At 45.2% G+C, this 15567-nt stretch overlaps 3 protein-coding genes across 3 annotated transcripts; all 3 read right to left on the reverse strand.

Moving 5' to 3' along the window:
- Positions 1-1364: 1364 nt before the first annotated feature.
- LOC118645796 lies at positions 1365-2081 on the reverse strand. Its single transcript, XM_036287505.1, has one exon. It carries the CDS (start codon positions 2079-2081, stop codon positions 1365-1367), a length of 717 nt encoding a protein of 238 aa, XP_036143398.1.
- A 168-nt stretch (positions 2082-2249) lies between these two features.
- On the reverse strand, positions 2250-5234 carry LOC118645797. Its single transcript, XM_036287506.1, has one exon. The coding sequence runs from the start codon at positions 5232-5234 to the stop codon at positions 2250-2252; it is 2985 nt and encodes a 994-aa protein (XP_036143399.1).
- Positions 5235-5264: 30 nt separating this feature from the next.
- LOC105834542 lies at positions 5265-5900 on the reverse strand. Its single transcript, XM_012677105.2, has one exon. The coding sequence runs from the start codon at positions 5898-5900 to the stop codon at positions 5265-5267; it is 636 nt and encodes a 211-aa protein (XP_012532559.2).
- Positions 5901-15567: the final 9667 nt, after the last annotated feature.

Genomic DNA, 15567 nt, shown 5'->3' on the forward strand with positions numbered 1-15567 from the left:
CGCGACCTCACAGCTAACCCGAAAGCAATAGATCTGGAAGTATTATTAGATATCCTACCCGCGTTCGCTCCCACAGATTTAATCCTAGTCTTTACCCCCCATTATTACCACCTTTTTGCTGTCCCCACCGACTTTTTTTAGAATTTCTTCCCCCCTTCTACCGTTATTATAAAGAAAATAGCATAACATATCAAATCTAATAATCATGTCCGAATTACATTAGTTCTATCAAATATTTACTGTTACCTTACCTTAAATTATTATCGTATAAACATTCTGACTGCGTAATCTCTAGCGTTTAAAACCCGACCTTCACATTGTACAGACACAGATATTCAGGTGAAATTTTATTATAATATAAAAATAAATATGTACATTGTGCAAGCGCGCACGCGGCGATTCGAATTCAATCGCGCATGCGATCTGATTCGACGGAACGACTCAGCGCTGAGCCCGGAGTGCGTGGATCTCGTGAGCCTGATAATCACGAGCGGGTTAGGCATGTAATGAATTAAGCGATTGATATTTTCACTGAAATTTCACTTTATTTCAGTCACAGCACACAATGACGGGTTTCCGTCGGTTCCGAATGATAGTCTCACTGGATTAAGTCGATCATTCAACCACTTCGCCTTTCAATTAACTAATTCGAGAACAGTTATGATAGTCGCCCGCAGTCACACACCGCGGAATTTTTATCGATTCGATTAAGCGAGAAATGCTTTCGAAAACTTGAGAATACGCGCTTCCGCCTTAACTTGCAGGGCGCGGAGACGGCGATCTGTACACCACAAATATCGTAAGCCGACTGACTATCGCGACGCGGCATCCTGAACGCGAACGGGAGCATCATGCTCCTGCTCGGTCCAGGACACCCGGCGTACACGAGCGTCTCAGGGCGGACTCAGAAGGCGAGACCACGCGGACTCCACGAGCAAACGAGCCGCTTGGATCCTCGCTCGCGCGCGACACCCGAAAACACCGTGATCGGATGTTCCCGCGCGAACATACCGCCCGCCTTGAAAGCGCAGATTTCAATGTAACAATCATAAACGTTAAAGCCCATAAACTAAATAATGAAAGAGAACTGAAGTATAATAACGGGAGGGTGACCGAAGGATGGTCCTCGCTGAACACCCGCGCGAACAGAACAATAACTCCAAGGGGAACGCCCTAAGGCTTTTATAGTTCAAACATTGGAGAGATAAATACAATAAGAACCGAAGCTCAGCCGCTCGTTTAAGTTGGCTGATACGCAACTTAACTAACTTATTTCTATGAATTATAACTATGGATTACAACTATGAGTTATAACTTACATCTATAAAAATACGCGCACCGAAACGCGATACAGAGAGAAATTATTATTCATCGGATGCCTCACCCTCGACAGGCAAAACGCAAAGCTGACCGATCGGACGTCGGAATTCGGACTTCGCGGTTTTCACCGTAACGACACGGGTGAGACCGTCTGATCCGGGATGAAGGCGCGTAATACGCCCAAGATGCCATTTACAGGGAGGCAACAGAGTGTCGCGCAAGAGCACAAGTTGCCCGATTTTCAACGAAGGTCGAGGGCGGCGCCATTTGCCCCGCTGTTGCAATGTGTTCACGTAGTCATGTGCCCACATTTTCCAAAATTGTTCGGCCATATGACGAACGATCTGCCAACGTGATAAGCGATTTTCGTTGAGGTGAAGTATCGATGGTTCCGGGGCGACGGTGAGAGCCGAACCGATCAAAAAATGTCCTGGCGTTAAACAATCATAATCGTCGAAAGCCTCAGACAAGGGAGCGATAGGGCGCGAGTTTAAGCACGCCTCGATGGTGCATAAGAGCGTCGAAAATTCTTCGAACGAGAGGGTATGTTTGTCGATGACGCGACGTAAGTGATGTTTCACGCTACGCACGCCGGCTTCCCACATCCCGCCGAAATGCGGCGCGGATGGCGGAATAAACAGCCACTGAACGTTGTCACACGCGGTTTTATTTAAAAATTGAGGGTCGCGAAGAGCAGAATGATAGGCTTTCTTAAGTTCTTTCTCAGCACCGACAAAGGTCGTCCCGTTATCTGAGTACATGGTGCGCGGAAGACCTCGACGCGAGCAGAATCTCACATACGCATTTAGGAAAGCGGGAGACGAGTAATCGCTAACCAATTCTAAATGGATTGCGCGCGTGGCGAGACAAACGAACAAAGCAATGTAGGCCTTTCGCGATGCAACACCTCGACCGGCGGATGCGCGTACCTAAATCGGCCCGGCGTAATCGACGCCGCATTGCGCAAAACTGCGCGGCGAGGGAGAAACGCGCATAGACGGGAGATCGCCCATGAGTTGCGTGGGCACCGCGGCACGTTCTCGAGCGCAGATCAGGCATCCATGAATCACGGATCTCACGAGGCTTCGCGCGCGAATGATCCAATAATCTTGACGAAGAGTGCTCATAGTGAGCTGCGTTCCACCGTGCAAAACGCGTAGATGCGCTTGCGAGATAATAAGACGCACTAACGGGTGCGAGGAAAGTAATATCGGATGTCGCATGCGAAAGGGAATGGGGGCGAGTCGTAAGCGACCCCCAACACGCATAACGCAGTCCTGATCGAGAAATGGGCGTAGGCCAGCGATAGAACTTTTAGATGCGACGTTTTGATGATTAGTTAGTCTATTGATTTCGTTTGAAAACAATTCCGATTGGATTCGCTTGATCCAAAACGTTTTAGCTAAGCTACATTCGGCGGAGGAGAGGGCACGCCCCAGTAACTTGATAGATTGATTATCGCCTCGACGACGACGACACGCATCGACGAATCTGATAATATATGCAGTAACGCGGATCAAGGTGGGCCACGACGCGTATCGCGAAGAAAGATCCCACGGAGCGCGCGACTGCGAGATATGCGAAACGATAATCTTCGCTTCGACTTGGAAATCGACAGGCTTAGGCAGAGGCTCCTCGGGCCATTCTCCTCTCGCCTTCGCAAGCCAGGATGGCCCTTGCCAAAGAGAATGAGCGAGCAGTTCATCGCCACATAATCCTCGCGACGCACAGTCCGCGGGGTTTTCCAGAGTAGGCACGTGACGCCATTCAGCGTCCGGCAAACCAGACTGAATTTCGTGTACTCGATTAGCAACGAAAACTTTCCATCGAGATGGATGAGAGCGTATCCACGCGAGGACGATAGTCGAATCCGTCCAGCACGTGACGGACACGGGTTCGATGGGGAGCGAGCGTTGAACGAAGTTCGTTAGACGAGTGAGAAGCAGCGCGGCTGATAGCTCAAGGCGAGGAACGGTAAGGGAAGAGATCGGCGCGATTTTTGATTTTCCCGCGAGCAGGGATATTGTAATTTGACCGGTAGCAGATGTGACCTTGAGGTATACCGCGCCAGCGTACGCGAGTGTGGAAGCGTCGGCGAAGTCATGCAATTCCACTTGAGATGTTTCCGCGGTTATTCCGGTCCACCGAGAAAGATGCAGGTTGTTGAGATGCGAAAGCCTTGTGTAGAGCCTGCTCCAATTATGGAAAAGATCATCAGGAATTTGCTCATCCCATCCGATTCGACCGCGCCATAACTGTTGCATGAAAATCTTGCTAGCGACAATAACCGGAGTTACCCATCCTAACGGATCGTATAATTTCGCGACCGTTGAGAGAATGGTGCGCTTGGTTCGAGGGATCAAATCTTCTGTCGAGATTTTGATTTGAAATGCGTCACGCGTCGGATTCCAAGCGATGCCGAGCACCTTTATTTTGTCGTCGATCCCGATGGGTTTGGAATGTGATAAGCCGCGTTCTGACGGATCGATATCCGCTAGTAATTTCGGCGAGTTGCTGGCCCATTTTCGGAGCTCGAATTTTCTTCGACGCAGCAAGGCGACGAGCTGCTCGCGAGATTCCTGCACGGAATCGATATTGTCACCCCCAAATAATACGTCATCTACGTAAGTTTGATGGCGAAGAATCGGCACCGCGCGCGGAAACATATGTCCGTCGTCATCGGTCAAACATTTTATGACGCGGAGAGCGAGAAACGGAGCGCAATTCATTCCATACGTGACCGTAAGCAGTTGATAATCGATGGGGCCCTCGGACGGGTCCCCCTTCCATAAGATTCTTTGATAGTCGAGATCTCGCGGATCTATCAAAATCTGGCGATACATTTTAGTAATATCGGCCGTATATACGAACTTGAAATGACACCACAGAAGCACGATCGCGGGTAGATCTTTTTGTAATTTCGGCCCGGTGAGTAAGTGGTCATTTAATGACGTGCCATTCGACGTCGCGCACGACGCATTGAATACGACGCGTAAGCGAGTCGTGACACTGTCTTTTCGAATAACCGGATGATGCGGAATATATACGCATTGATGATTCGTACGATCAGCTGGTGGCGCCTTTCGCATGTGCTCGAGAATAATATATTCGCGCATAAAGTCATTGTAATCATTGCTTAACGTCGCGTCTGCATTGAGGCGTCGAGATATCGAATTGAAGAGGCGTTCGGCGGTCAATCGCGAGCGCCCGATATTTATTGGAGATCTTTTAAACGGCAAACGGACAATATATCGACCGTCGGGCTGACGCGAATGAGTGTCACAAAAGTGAGTCTCGCATTGCTCATCGAGAGGCGCGAGTTGATGAGGGGGAGGGATTTCCTCCACCTCCCAAAAACGTTGAATCTCTTCGGAGAGCGGCTGAAGATTGGTGCAGTGGAGAACGGTGATATTGGCGGAGGATTGCTCGACCGTCGAAGCGCGCGACGCGCGTGATAAATCGGAGCTCATCGCGACCGGCCCGGAGATAACCCACCCGAATATCGTTTGTTGAGCGATAAGTTGCCCCGCGTTGCCCTTTCGGACGCCCTCTTGAATAACGTCACAATAAATATCTGCACCGATCAAAATGTCAATGGGATCGGAGCTGCTCGGATCAGCGTCCGCCCACGATAAATTAGAAAGATGCGCGAAGTGCGAAGATATTGTTACGCGGCGCGACGCGTAAGCTGTTAACGAATTGAGAATGTACGCGGTGGTACAAAGCGATGGATTGTCTGAGTCTCGCGGCGAGATTATGATTGAAGAAGCGTGGTGTACTTTACCCACGCGAGTACCGCCGACGGCCGAAATTGAGATCGGCATCCGGAGGCGTTTTGCGTATAGAGATTGAGCTAGATGCTCTGATATAAAGGTGGCTTCGGAGCCCTGATCGAGCAGGGCTCGCACCGTCATCGAGCGACCGGAAGGAACCCTCACTGTAACTCATGCGGTCGCCAAAAGAACTTGCGAGTCGCGAGTTGATTGAGCGGAGGCACATAGCGAAACGACCTCGACTTTCGATGTACTAGATTGAGCCGTTGACGTTACCGACGGCGTAGTTATCGCGGAAGGAGTGCTCGCTTCCGAATCAACGTGAAGCATCGAATGATGCTTCTGATTACACGAACGACACGTGTACTTACTTGTACAATCTCGCAAAGTATGCTGGCTACTCATACAATTAAAGCAACGTTTAAAACGTTTAACGATTTCCTGTCGCTGAGTCGGATTTTTTGCGACGAAGTCTGGACATAAATTTAAGTAATGACGCGCTTTGCAAAGCGGACACGCCGACGGAAGAGTCGTGGAAGCCGTCGCGACATTCGCACGCGAGGAATTCGCAGACTTCGGCGCGGGCTTCGGAGATGAAGCGGACGAACACTCCTCAAGCGCACGGATTCGATTAAGTACAAATTTTTTAAGATCTGCGAACGCTGGCGGCGAGTCAACTTGGCTTGTTTGGAGATTCCACGCTTTACGGGTCGCAGGATCTACCTTGTGAATCAAAAGATGAACGAGAAAATCGTTCCACAGATCTTCCGGAGATCTTTCTAATTTTCTTAGCGATGAGATCGCCATGAGTAGTGTTTAAAAGAGAGTTTTGAGCCGGGTACTCCGAGGGGGGAGCGGGTGTGCGGGGGGAACTTTAAGGCGCGGGGTATGACGTCACGCGGGCGGGGGAAGGCGCATGGTGACGAATTCGGTGAAGATGGGGGTGGGGTGGGGAATCCCTTTACGACGTTTAGACACTTATGAGGTGTTATAAACAAGGGTGGCATGCGCTCGTCAGAGGATATCGATAGCGCATAATAATTTAGTGTATTCTTATAGCGTCTCTTTTGTCGGCTTATTCCATATCGCTTTCTCTCGCTCTATCCCTCGCAATACTCGCGTTCATCGCTCTCTCTCTCCCACCCGCGCGTTCTATTCCTCGCGGTCCATTGCGCGCTCCCGCTTGCTCTCGATATTTTTCATTTGGAAAAAGGGTATATGAAATTAAAAAATGGAATATACGTTTACTAAATTTTTTAAGTAAACGTTTCATTTCTCTCGGTCTAGCGCCGGTATTTCGGCTGCTTTTACATAAAAAGATGCCGAACCACAATGCTTGGAAGTTACCGAATGTGTTTAGTGTAAAAAAATGTATGCACCATTGTTATCGTCAGACCTGGCTCGAAACTGTTTCCAGCTGTTACTATTGAAATGATTTTTTGACAACATATCCCAAACTACAATACTTGGAAAGCATCTATGCGCAGAACGTACGCACCATTGTTATTGTTAGACCTGACTTGAAATTGCCATCACATGTTACTACTGGTCTACTTAACAATAATAACTACTGGATCGGCTACGTATCAGGTCAAAGGATTTTTCATTGTTATAAAAAAGGTTTTGCGTTTTTTACGAAAAACTCTACGTTTCCCAGCTCTTGGTCTGTCGATTTTTTCAGTAGCTTGCCAAGATGTTCAGGCTAAACATCTCCTATCCTGCGGAAGGCGTAAGTGCAAGTTTTTTATGTGCGGTAAAGTGAATTTAATAAATATTAAATATTAAATATTTTTATATTTTTTTCCAGTGCATCTATGTGGGTGAAACGCCGGTGCAACGCGTCAATTTAAATAACGAGATGCGTATAGAAATTCCGCATCCAGGTCCTCCAATGGATATTTCTTTAGGGGGATTGACATCGGTGCGCGGGCCTGTAGACCAACAGGTAATTTAATAATAGTGGCTGCTAATTAATAATACTTATAAATACTTCTAATTTTTACAAATTTTTAAAATAATTTATAATTTTTTCTAGCGTGGGATCTGGCCTTGGAATATCCGTATACGCGGATTTCTCAATATTGATGCAATGATCATAAAGCGAGCGGAGCGTAAAGTCAACCGCTACTATAATGACGGCTTGATCGATCGAGCCATTGGCGCGTATGGGACCGCCGATGTTCTCGGTTTAAGGCGGCTCTTCGACATGCCGCCTTTAATCGGCGACGATTATGAAGACTATTGGCCTTAACAAAAAATATTTATATTAAAAACTTATTTTAAAACATGTAAAAAATGTAATAAAAGAAAATATATCTATTTTTTGTAAAAAAATTATTTTTTAAATTAATTTATACCCTTATTTACATTCGTCGTTCCGATCCCTCACATGTTCTCACTCGAACACATCGTTCCTACCCATCGCACGCTCTCACACACACTCATCGTTCCTACCCATCGCACGCTCTCGCTCGCACTCATCGCACACTCTCACTTGCACTCATTTCTCGTATGTTCTCGCTCACACTCATCACATACTACCCACATCGCGTACGTATTCTCGCGCGCTCTCGCTCCTGCTCGTACGCCGCCATCTTTACACGTTCTCACTCTCTCTCAGCGCGTGCGCTCTCGCTTGCATTGTGATATTTCTCTTAAGGAAAAGAGGTATATAAAATAAAGAAAAAATAGATAACATAAGTATTTTATTTTTTAATGTTTGATTTATTCATATAAAGCGGTATAATAATTTTTCTCTTACATACTAAATACTAAAGCCAAAAGCTCACAATCGAGAAGCCGATGTTTATTAAAGACGCTGTTCGCGCGTATCGCGTTAGATACTTGATCGGGGTTCGTTATGGTGGATGCAATATTAGAGAATTGCGTAAACTGCATATCAACATTATCAGTAATTTTAATTAGTCGATCGAACATTAAATCTACACAACCGTCCAAATCGAACATACGACGTACGGTCGACTCGGTCATTATCATGCGTACGTTTTGTGATTCCAAACGTATAAAGTTAACGTCACTGATTATGCAAATTCTGGCTGTTAGCGGTCCAACGGTAATAAAATTGTACAAGTCCTTATAGTCGGTGCGAAGGAGATTCAGAACGTTTTGTCGCTGTTCGTAAAGTCCCTTCCATGTTTCGAGAGACATTATAAGTTCGTTCCCCCGATGATCTCCTATAGCGATTTCCACGTAACTCGGCGGACCAACGTTGATGCCAATCTCGAGATATTTGTACCCCGTATTCGTAAGCGCGTATCGTCTGCTTAGTACGCGAATCGCGCGACGCTCCGACGTACTGTATAAAAAATAATATAATAATAATAAAATATAATAATAAAATATAAAAGTAATAATATAGAAGTTGAAAAATGAAAAGAATTTAAAAAAAATCAAACTTACGCGTCGCATTTCTTCTCGCACGACATAGCATCGTAGTAACGCTTCGTACCACTGCTGCTTTCTTTGGTGGAGAACATTTTGTCCGAGCGGCTGACGCAATACTGATCGTACGAAAAAATAGTTCGACTTATGAGTTACGATAGAGGGGAAATTTCTTCGAGTAGAGGGGGAAGCAACGTTGAATATCTTCCCTTTAGGGAATAATCTCGAACAGGTCGTAACACATTCCGATTCAAACGTTAGAAAACGCTAAAAGAACGTTAAAAATAACGTAAACAGATTCCGACAGGGTTAATAGGGGTAATAAGAGACAGGGGTAATAAGAAAAAACACTATATTTATAAAAAACGCATGTTTATTAATGACAATGCCACCAATTGAATATTTTAAATACATTTTGTAAAGCGCAATTCGTTGAATGCTGTGCACAACATAAAGTATGCGTAACGTCCATCTCGTTTAAAGATCTTATATCTTCATAATGCGCCTCGATATTTTCAACGTATATGTCTTCTTTTGTGTCATCCAGAAGCAAATTCCACAGCCATTCTCGTTTCTCGTGTCCCTTGACGTATACGACGGGCGGTGTTTCGTTCCTAGTCAGCGTCGTTGTAATCAATTTTTTAGCTCTGCTGTATGGAATCGTTCCGCTGTTCCATCGTAATCCGTGATGATGCGTAAGCAACCACGATGCTTGGCGTTTTTGAGTCGATGCCACGGCACGGGATTTCGAAAAATGTAATGCGAGAGAATGTATCCATCTCTGAGAGCAGCAAACTCCTTAAAAATAAACTTTCTTCCAACGATAAAACCTTGCAGGTCCACGAACGTTGGTATAGACATGATGAGCTCTCTATCGATAATCGAGAAGACTGCCCTCAACTTTCGGCGCATCGTAGGTTTATATATAGTCTCATTTCCACCCCCTCTCCTTTAATAATGTAAAGCGAGACAACGTTCTTAGGTGATCTTCCGCACAACATTTGTCAACGGATTGTACTGAACCACGCGATCGTGTATGATGAGGCAGTACGCGGTGGTACTCGCAGGCAAGTTTTCTTTGTATTCAAACTCTAAGCGCACGTCCACGGTTGCGCTCTTGACCGATTCATTTTGTCGAGAACAATCGATAATTACGAATGGACCTTTTTGCCGAAAATTCGCAACAGTTTGATTCGGCTCGAGATAATCGTATCCGTAATAGGTTTTACAGAAACGTACGTATGTGTCGTAGAGAATCGACCATCTGTTTTTATCGAAATCCAAATTCATATCGTACGGATAACATTCCGAGTTTAGATACAGTTTCACGTTTGTCAGTTTACAATGATCGAATCGGCTCGTATCCTCGAGCATAACGTTCTTCCGACCAGCCTGCAGAGCAAAGATGATGTACCGCGGCTTCTCGAGCTGAGTAGCGGTCTTGATGGCCCACGAATGTTTGGTCGTGCGCTGCAGTAGCGGAAACTCGTATAGATCTCACGAACGAAAAGCCATGCTCAGATATCGTCCGCTTTCCAGAGCACGCAGCATCGCCAGTTTATTTATCTCGTTCAGCAGGACGTGTGGCATTCGCCACTGTACTTTGAATAATTCAATTTGCGGCTCCCGCGCCGGATCTCCAACTAGACAATTGTTATCGTTGCGCGCGCGTGTCAAGATCAATTCGTGACGAGCGTTAATCACCACGCGTCTGTAATCTTCACAAAATCCCAGTAGCATGTTGAGCGGTACGCAAAAATTAAAGTATCCGTTCGTAGGATTTCACGGATCCCAGCCAGCGTTACTCGCAATCATAATTCTATCGGATGACATAGTTACATAGTTCTTGAGCGAGCTGGTTATTCCAACGTTCCTGTTACGATCAATCTCTACACCGTCGAGCTCGTATCGAATCTCATCGAACATGAAAGCGATGCAATTATTTCCCAATATCACATCAAATCCCGCAACTGGTTTTTTTATCGTAAGTTTTCCCTCAACGCATAGAAAATTTTGAGATGGCAACGTGTATAAATCTTGCTGTTGTACAGGTATTCTTATCTCGTCGCTGTGTTCGAACGTTGTATTGGCGAACGGATTGTACGTGTGAGTCTCGATCTTGACGATGCGATCGTCAAAGATCGGCTCGTCTTTGACGTTTAAAATGTCTGTCATTGTCGCACCGCGAATCCCAGAGATTTCAAAAATTCAACGTTCGACGCGGTGAGCTTTTTCTTGGAACAACTGGATGATTGAATATTATCGAAAGGTATAGCAGGAATATCAGATAACTGTTGTAACGTTGATGTTTTCGTTGTAAAGATGTTTGTATTTATTTTTCTCGCGCGTTCCGACACGTTTAGTACAAGCATTTCACGTTCACGTTATCGTTGTAGTCGTCGTCGTCGCACGTGCAATCTGACGGTAATTTCTTCTCCTCAAAAATCAAGCAATCGTCCGTTCTGATCGACGACGCGTATCGTTAGATCTGTAACGCTCCGCACGATGATCGGCAGGTAAATGATCTGCGACGGCCTTTCCGAAATCTTATATCCAGGTGGCACGTTCGGCGAAAACTCGTATATCACGTGCATTTTGTCGTTGCTGTACGCGCCCGCGGTCACGTTGCACTCTACGCGGATAATGTTCACGTTCATTATGTTGATCGACACGTCTGACTCGTGCCATTTTCGCAGTTCCAGTATACGCTTCGACGTGAATCCCAGCAGCGAGCCGATGTTGTTGGGTTTACCAAAATTTATTTTGTATGCGCATCTGATCTCACATCTCATCGTATTGTAGTTTGCGCGGATCGTTATCGGGTCTTCATCCCCAGCATTATTGTCTTTAATCGCGATGTCACCGCGCGTAACGTTTGAACGAGCCTCGTCGCGTCGCGGGCGTATTTGTGAAATCTCGCGTTTTAAAATCTCGTTTATGGCATGCAGCTCGTACGATCCCTCGGGAATCGTAATCTCCACGTTGTCTTTACCAAAATAAAATTTATTGTTCGAAGCATTCACATTCGGTATCGTATTATATGTTTCAAAGATCGCTAGACCGAGCTCGTAGTCATCGTCGTTCAACTCTATAGCGGGAGAGTACCTCGCTGTCAGAATGCTGCTCTCACCGCTCAGCGTAAGCGTCAGCGACATGTTTGAACGAATACTGAGTTTAAACAGCGCAACGTCAGTCTTTAAATCGAGTGTAAAAATAGCAGACAAAGTTGTCCGCAGATGCTCTGATCGTAGGTTTGATAGGACGTTTGATTGTATTCTATTTTTGTCACACCGTCTCCGAAATATCGTACGAGTTCTCTAGGTGGTCGAAGATTTCCGAAACTATCAAAATACATCACGTGATTGTCTCTCTTTGCGTACGCTACCCAGTGAGTACCGGGGCCCGCCGCATCGTCCAGGTTTACGATACCACTTTCATTTAGACGCGCGCCGCTTATCGGTAACGCGTTACGCATAAATACTCCTCTGAAATATGGAATACGCATACGAATAGCCAAATGATGTAATTGCACGTTTGTCATCGCACCCACGAATTTTTTTTAACGCCTCTTTGAAGTATTTTTTCTTTTCGCTTTTACGCCTTTTCCGTACTTGTGTGGGGCGAGATACAGTCCTCGCCCGCCTTTGTACGGGGCAAGATACACTCCGCGACCTTCCATTGCGCGATTGTGACGTTGCAGCTCCTCGAGTTGACGTCGCGTGGCTTTGCGGTCGTTTACCGCCTTTGCCACGCCGGCCGCTCCGCCGATCAATGATCCGAGCGCGCCTATATCGGTAGAATCGGTAATGTACCGCCTCGTTTTGCTGCCGGAAGTATACGTTTTTTTTTCTTCGTCGCCGTCTTCTTCTTCTTGCTCTTTACGCCCATACCGATCTTTGTCTTGACTTTCATAGCTGCCCAGACGGCAGCAGCGGCGGCTCTTTCTCCGAGAGCCGAATCTTTCGCGATTACGCGTTTTCGTGCTTTGTTGGCAAGTATTTCGTGCGCTGCGTGTCTATCGGCAAGCTTGTTGCTTCGAGAATACTCAATATCGTGTTCGCGGCACGCCGCGTCCAGCGGATTTATACCTCGATTGCCTCTAGCTAATCACTTTTCCAAGTGCGTTCCTGGTCCGCAAAACTGATAGCCAGGGATGTGTAACTCGAAGGGAAGCGCGTTTATCGCGCGATTCAACAAATGACCGCAGCCGCTTTTTACCGATTTGTTCGTCGCGAAAGCTGACATTCGCTACAATTCTTGATCAACGGTGCGGGGCCGTCGATGTGCGTTTGCTGCCACGGTTGATTGTAATGCTCGTTACAGCGACGATAGCTTCGAACCTCTTGATCAGCTTTTAAATGTTCCGGAAGCTTGTCCCACACGTGTTCGATATAGTTGCCACACTCGCGTAACAGAACGATCTTTGGCACAAACTGTAACTGCTCTGCGCTTAAATCGAGAATATCGGAGGGATGCGATAGTACGAGATACATCTTTGATACTGAGCGATGCATGACTTTGCGCTCGTATAAATAGGCGTTTGATCCCACCCCTTTACCTAATATAAAAAATAATGTTTGTGCAACAACCTGATAAGCTAGTAAAAAAATGTGAGCGTATAAAATATTTTTCAAGCGTTAGCGAAGTGTACGACGAAGACGTGATTTTACGCGTCTCCAAGAGCTATAGTTTTCTGTAGTATGGGAAAAGTGAAGTGGTTTCATTTGTTTGGAAATTCGACGAGAAAAGCGTCGTCCAGATCAGACAGCATCGTTCAGTTCAAAATTTCTTCGAGTAAAGAAGTGGTGAAAATGCATCTCCAAAAATATATTTACAATAAAGATACCATGGCTAATATTGTAAGTACTTTATTTTAATATTAAAAATTTTTATATTATTTATATTCATTTATATTAATTTTATAATAAAAAAATATTGATCTATTTTATATATTTTTTTAAAGTGCCTTTGTTACGGGGAAGCGCGTATTACGCTACCGGATCGCCTACCGGATACGTGAGTATCCGAAGTCGCCAGGCTTCGAGGACGGCGCGACGACATCCAAAGACATTTAAGATCGACCCGGAGGCATACGTCGAACTGTCTGCAATTGTCGTAAGTACTCTTTTTTTCTTTCCCCGAAATATATACCTAGTTTTTTTTTTGCTAATTGATATTTAATTGTAATTTGTATGCTGTTTCAGTGTCTGTGTTTCGGAAATATAATAACGTCTACAATGATTCGCCTTCCGGGATATATGGATATAACGGAACACAAAATGATGGTGCAATCCGATCGCCGAATGGACCGGGCGTACCAAGATTGGTATTGGGGGGAGCGTCTTAACAACAACGACGCCGACGATGACGACTACGACACCGATAGCGACGATGACGACTACGACACCGATAGCGACGATGATATTTTTAATTTAAGATTTTTATTTGGTTTGGAGGAACCAAAAAAAGATATTAAATATATAGAAGAAGACTGGGAGTATGACATTTTTGTAAATACTGTTTTAACTTATATTAATAAAATTTATCATAGAGAATAAAAAATTTATATATTATATATATCTTATATCTCTCTCTCATATATTATATCTTATATCTTATAACTTATATTATATCTTATATCTTATATTTTATCTATGTGTTCTAAATATTTTCAAGTATTTTTTTTAAATAAAATTAATATTGATATATTATGGATCATTTTTTTATCCTGCGTTCTCTTTTCTCCGAACGTCTTTTCCTCCTCTACTAACACGCACGCACACACGCACACACGCACGCAGGCACACACGCAGATACGGACATACAAGCACAGGCAGCAGGTAGGCAGGCACGGGCACACATGTTAAGTACGGACAGCACGCAAGCACGGATGCTTGCACGGATATATACAAACGTACATACATACACACATGCGCACATTTTCCATAGAACGTATGCTGCACTCGTACACATATAAAAAGGGTGTTCGATCATACTTTCTAGCCAGATTAAGAAAACATGAGATTCGTGCAACAGCCGTTGACAATACGCGTTACAAATTACGACGATAAATTGCAACTAATGGGGGACAGCGGGGAGAGATGTAAGCATGGCGCGATGCTTCCGAATACTATACGCGCCATTATTTGCGGTCCGTCGAATTGTGGTAAAACTAACGTTCTCATAAGCCTGTTGGAAAGTCCGCACGGCGTACGTTTCGAGAACGTGTACGTGTATTCGAAATCGTTGCAACAGCCTAAATATCGTTATCTGGAGAATTTGTTGACTTCGATCGATGAGATAGGTTATTTTACATTCTCCAATAACAGTGACGTTATTCCACCGAGCGAAGCGCGTCCAAACTCAATTTTCGTCTTCGATGACGTTGCGTGCGATAAGCAAGATGTCGTGAGAGAATACTTTTCAATGGGCAGACACTCGAACGTCGACTGCTTCTATCTCTGTCAGTCGTACGCGAGAATATCCAAACATCTTATACGCGACAACGCAAACCTGCTGATTCTATTTAAACAGGACGGTACCAACTTGAAACGCGTGTACAACGATCACGTAAATACTGATATGCCGATGTTTTCAGTAAATTATGTAGCGATTGTTGGCAGCGTGATTATGGATTTCTAGTGATAGACAAAGACAGTGCGCTTGCTAACGGACGATACAGAAGAGGATTTAACGAGTTTGCAATACCGCAAAGTAATTAGTTATCATCGATATTTTGTCGGGGGTAAAACGATTGACATGGCTGAGAACAAAGATACGCGTGAGCGCGAAAAGATTGCTAGAGAAATCGAGAAAACGAGCGAATCGATCCGAAAGAAACATCGCGCTTTGAAAACCGGTAAGATCGAGGAGGAGATCGCGACCAAGAGACACTTTGAACCGCTAATCGAACCGCTACAAAAGATTGTAGACAATTCCGGCGTGCGCGAGATAAAGGACGAGCCGCGTGACAATGACGCAAGCGTTGAAACATCGTTCACCCGTAAACGTGAGAAGGAAGAAAAGGAAGAATATGTCAATAAGAGAAAACGGTCGAACGTCTCATTCGATC

Source organism: Monomorium pharaonis, chromosome 5 (assembly GCF_013373865.1).
Source record: "Monomorium pharaonis isolate MP-MQ-018 chromosome 5, ASM1337386v2, whole genome shotgun sequence".
Taxonomy (NCBI): domain Eukaryota; kingdom Metazoa; phylum Arthropoda; class Insecta; order Hymenoptera; family Formicidae; genus Monomorium; species Monomorium pharaonis.

Bases quoted from the DNA above. Each gene is read 5' to 3' on its own strand.
- LOC118645796 (XM_036287505.1), bottom strand. From the start codon at position 2,081: ATGTACTCAGATAACGGGACGACCTTTGTCGGTGCTGAGAAAGAACTT.
- LOC118645797 (XM_036287506.1), bottom strand. From the start codon at position 5,234: ATGACGGTGCGAGCCCTGCTCGATCAGGGCTCCGAAGCCACCTTTATA.
- LOC105834542 (XM_012677105.2), bottom strand. From the start codon at position 5,900: ATGGCGATCTCATCGCTAAGAAAATTAGAAAGATCTCCGGAAGATCTG.